The following is a 4,604-nucleotide window of genomic DNA, read 5'->3' as shown; positions in this document are numbered from 1 at the left end:
TTCTGAACCATGACTATAAAAAAATTAACTTTTTTGGATTTCTTATATTCATTTTGATGCTTGTTTATGTGTTTTTATCCAGGTGCCACAGAACAGGTCAATGGCCACCAGTCTGTTCACTCCCTGCCATCTGTTCGCCATGACATCAGTCGCTACCAGAGAGTAGATGAACCACTGCCCCCTGGTGAGTGTGTGTGTGTATATGTCTGTTTTAAAGAACATTAAAGTACACAATACAGCACAGAAACCGCATACACATATTTTCTTTACCAGATATCTTCAAGTTTGAAGGTTGTGTATAGCAGTCAGGGTTTATGCATAGGGTACTAGGGTCCCTAGAAGTCTTCTGGATTAAGCAGTTTGAGGAACTATTAAGATATAGCACAGGAGCTGTGATAAGGAATTTAGATACTGTATCTTTCAGACCATAAGGCGCACCGGATTATAAAGTGAAACAAAACAGTCAGATAAGTCAAACTTTACTCAACTCATTCTTTTTGCTTCCTCACTTCCGTACCATTGATTCATTAATGTTGAATCCTCTGCAGCTGCTCTATTCCCATGTTGTTGCAGTATATTAATGACTAACCTTGTATTGTGGATGGATTGTCTCAGTTGTTCTCCTGACTGAAGTTTGGTCCGTTTACAGCATCCTGCGTTGCAATTTATCCCTAACCATCGGGAACCCTCCCATTAACGAGTGGAAAAAAGTTAGCGTTCATCCTCCAGCTTCACTGTTTTTATGTTATGCTAACATAGCTGTGTCGCTACGATCACGTAGCACATCATTATATACCAGCTAGCCCAACTTCAGTAACCCTACAAACGTCATTGCTGTTTAGTTTCCTGTCTTCATTTATGTTGGAAGTGATAGCAGAGCTGTACGTTTTAATATTTTCAGAAATCTCTCAGTCAGAACATGCTCATGTTTAGGTAGAAACTAGCGAGCTAACTTCCTGCTAACTGGTAACTCCGTTAATAAATCCTGTTTTCCTGGATGCCTGGATGTTAAACTTAATTGTTACACCTGGTAAAGCAGCAACGCTGATGATTTTATTAAAGATGAAAGAATTTAGACAGTTTTAAACTCTCAGTGATACCACAGTGTTCGTTTGACTTTGGGACTTGAAGCGGACGGAGTTTTTGGACCCAGATTCTTCTGCAAGGCTCTTGACTATGGCAGCCGTAATGCTCCAGCAATCCATCAAGCAGTGCGGCTTCGTAGCTTACCGAAGTTGTACTAAAACATTTTTTGACAGATTTCTGAGCGCCGTGTAGCACATAAAATCAGTTCGAGGTCAGTAAGCACAACCAGAATTTATACATAAGTCACGCTGTCGATTTTTGAGAAAATTAAAGGATTTTAAGTGCACCTTACAGTGTGGAAAATACTGTAATAGGCCTTTCCAATTACATGTATGTACGACTAGACAAGTTGACACAAATGTGTGTTACTATTTTCCAGATGTGGAATTTGCCACTGAATTTGAATTTGCAACCTTAGCTTTAAATGCTAGAATTTCTCATTTGTAATAAACCCATAAGCCACAGATTCAGTTTTGTATTTTAATCTTAAAAACAGCTAGATTGTAGATTGTAGTCAGTAGTTCTGCAACTTTAAGGCCAAAATTTTATACATATATGATTATAATTATATATAATCTACTGTGTCATTTTTGTTCATAAAACCTTAGTTTAGAAACCTATATTCTTTCATGAAAAACAGCTACTATATGTCTTGATGCAGACTGAAGAAGTCACTTGGATGAGTGACGAAACGTTTCTCCCACAAAACGCTACGTCCAGATGAACAGAATCTTTTGGAGAACTACTATATGTGTTCTTCTGTTGCATTGTGTGTGATCCAGATTGGGAGGCTCGCATAGACAGCCATGGTCGCATTTTCTATGTGGACCACGTGAACAGAACAACAACATGGCAACGTCCAACCGCACCCCCGGCCCCACAAACTCTTCAGAGGTCTAACTCCATACAGCAGATGGAACAGCTAAATCGCAGGTCAGAAAACAAACATATGCACATGAAGATTCGCAAACTAGATGTTCGTCCAAAGTTTCAGTTAAAAATGGAAATGAATTTGCCACTTCCCATTTTTTTGTTTTTAGTAACATTATCGTTAATTGTTACTGTACACATAAATTTGCAGGTATCAAAGTATACGTAGGACAATGACCAACGACAGTAGACCAGAAGAGCAGCTACCCAATGAGCTTTCAGCTGATGAGACTGATATGCAACCCTCATTCCCAGGTAGCCCCCTTCTACACGGCACAAACTCCTGATCCATGTTCTTCCCCTGTGATTTTCTTTTTTTTATTTTGACGATTCTGGTATATTTTGCAGAGCTACGTAGGGACAGCAATTTGCCACAGTCCAGTCCCAGGTCTCGCCTAACCCTGCTGCTTCAGTCCCCTACCGCCAAGTTCCTCACCAGCCCTGAATTCTTCACTGTGCTGCATTCCAACCCTGTACGGACACTTTTTACTTACATTCTATCTCTTGTTATTCTTTTACTTCCATTCATGTGTCTTTCTTTTATAACAGACCACATTCTATTTGTTTCAAGAAAGGGATTTTAAACAACGCACTTATTAACCCTTTGAGGTCATCAAAGATGATAACCCTAACCTTACTCTACTGTTATATTTTTTAAAAAAATGAAAATGTAGTTTTTTTTTTAAGAAAAATGTAAATAGATTGTGATCTGTGACAGTCAGAAGTGTTTTCCTTGTTTCCTCATTGGCAGAAATTCAAAAAACATTTTGAATAAAAGCAAAAGAATAGAATCAGCTTTTGGCTTGCCATAGTTTATGATTCTAACCACGGATAGTTAAGGGGCTCAAAGCGAATACCTGATGTAATCCTACCCCCAAACCCCCCCAAACCATGTCACTCTTACTTGACACCTCACCACTATCCTCATACTCTCTGCCACTCCTGACGTCCAGTTCCTCTGTCACAGTCTGGCTGAGGCAGACTGTATGTATTGCAAAAAAGAACTCAAATGCAGATCAAAACAGAATGTGAAACGTGACGTGGAATAACAAAAAATGAGCCGTTTATTAAGGCTGGCCAAGAAGTACAAAACAAAAGGCAAAGGTGAAACTAAACAATAAATTAAACTGGGTGAACTAAGATTAAAGCATGAAAAAACCGTGCACGTGGGACCTGACATGGAGACATGGACAAAAACTGGATGCATGACGTGAACAAAGCAGACGACCTGACAAGGAATGACTGAAAACACACGGACTTAATACACACAGGAGGATAATGAGGATAAGTGAGCATAACAACGTCACAGGGGAAACGTAAAGCTAAACACAGGAACACAGAACCTCTTCAAAATAAAATAGGAAACATAATGAAACAAAGATGTGACAACAAAAGACATGCAGCCATGAAACACATAAAGGACAAAGGAGACTTAACAGAGGCGTTGAAAACATACGGGGAAAGTAATAAACAAATGAACTCAGAAAACCCAATGAACTTAAACATAAACCATAAACATGAAAATAAACTAAAACTCAAAACGCTGAGTCAAAAGACCCAGCATCGTGAAATCCTCTTTCAATCACCTCCACAGCACCCCAGCATGTGCTTTCTCTAGATCCACAGAGACATGGCACAACTCTTTTTGACCTTTTTTTATACTTCCACATCAACACTCTCAAATAAATTATTATTATTATTGTTATTATTATTATTATTATTGTTGTTGTTGAATCAATAAGTCACTCAAATAGATCCTGGCTGACAAAGTAAAGCAGCTTAAAAATCTTAAAAAGCAATGCATCATGCCACACTCTAAAGAAGTATTTGGGCTTCAGACTGATTGATCAGAAGCTCAAATACACTTAGGTTATGCAGCAGGACAGCGATCCTGCAGTTATTAGAGAGGGAGATCATTTTTTCCACATAGGGACGTGTACGTTTTCCCTTAATAAATAAAATCATTTAAAAACTGCATTTTAAGACATGTTAAAATTAGTTTGATGATCAATCTAAAACATTTGAATATGAATGAATAATTTCTAATGTGAACTAGATTTTCATGGAGTACAGCCTGTGATCAGCTGACCTGCTGCTGCTTGAGGTTTACTTCAACAAGATGCAAGCAGATGTTTCATGCCTCCTGGCTGATGTCCATCCCCTACACTGACACTATACAGTTTATACTGTCTTAATACTGGACAGTGTATAAATAAATACAGGTAGTATAAATACTGAATTTAGGGAGTAACTCTTAAGTATCACCAACTTCTGCAAAACTTGATCTGACTCTCGAACACCTCAACCACTGTAAACCTGTAAAACTTCAAACTCACCATAGTACGACATTGTAACCTGTTTATTCTTCTTAAAACTCGTATTTTCATCATCATTTGATTACCAGAAAGGTACAATACCTTAGTTTGTTTTGCAGAACATTTTACTATATGAAAATCCATAATTTGTCAAAGCAACATATACAGAACGAATAGCTAATTAAAATGATGACATTACATGTAAGCCTTAAATTTGCAGTTTATCAAATACCACTGAGCACTCCTTACCTCTTCATCCTGTCGTATCCTGTC

The 4,604-nt window shown here is 38.1% G+C and overlaps 1 protein-coding gene across 1 annotated transcript in view; it reads left to right on the top strand.

The window, feature by feature from the left end:
* LOC102203782 (E3 ubiquitin-protein ligase HECW2-like) overlaps window positions 1-4,604 on the top strand; it is a 63,055-nt gene that overhangs the window by 34,047 nt on the left and 24,404 nt on the right. The window contains exons 9-12 of the mRNA XM_013914637.1: window positions 83-184; window positions 1,869-2,019; window positions 2,168-2,271; window positions 2,365-2,489. Of these exons, the coding sequence (XP_013770091.1) occupies window positions 83-184; window positions 1,869-2,019; window positions 2,168-2,271; window positions 2,365-2,489 (482 nt within the window). The remainder of the gene's footprint in view (window positions 1-82; window positions 185-1,868; window positions 2,020-2,167; window positions 2,272-2,364; window positions 2,490-4,604) is intronic.

Source organism: Pundamilia nyererei, unplaced genomic scaffold (assembly GCF_000239375.1).
Source record: "Pundamilia nyererei isolate P.nyererei 1_Seehausen unplaced genomic scaffold, PunNye1.0 scaffold00212, whole genome shotgun sequence".
In the NCBI taxonomy this organism is placed as follows: Eukaryota; Metazoa; Chordata; class Actinopteri; order Cichliformes; family Cichlidae; genus Pundamilia; species Pundamilia nyererei.
Note: the sequence above shows the minus strand (reverse complement) of the source record. Positions and strands in the feature narration are given on the sequence as shown.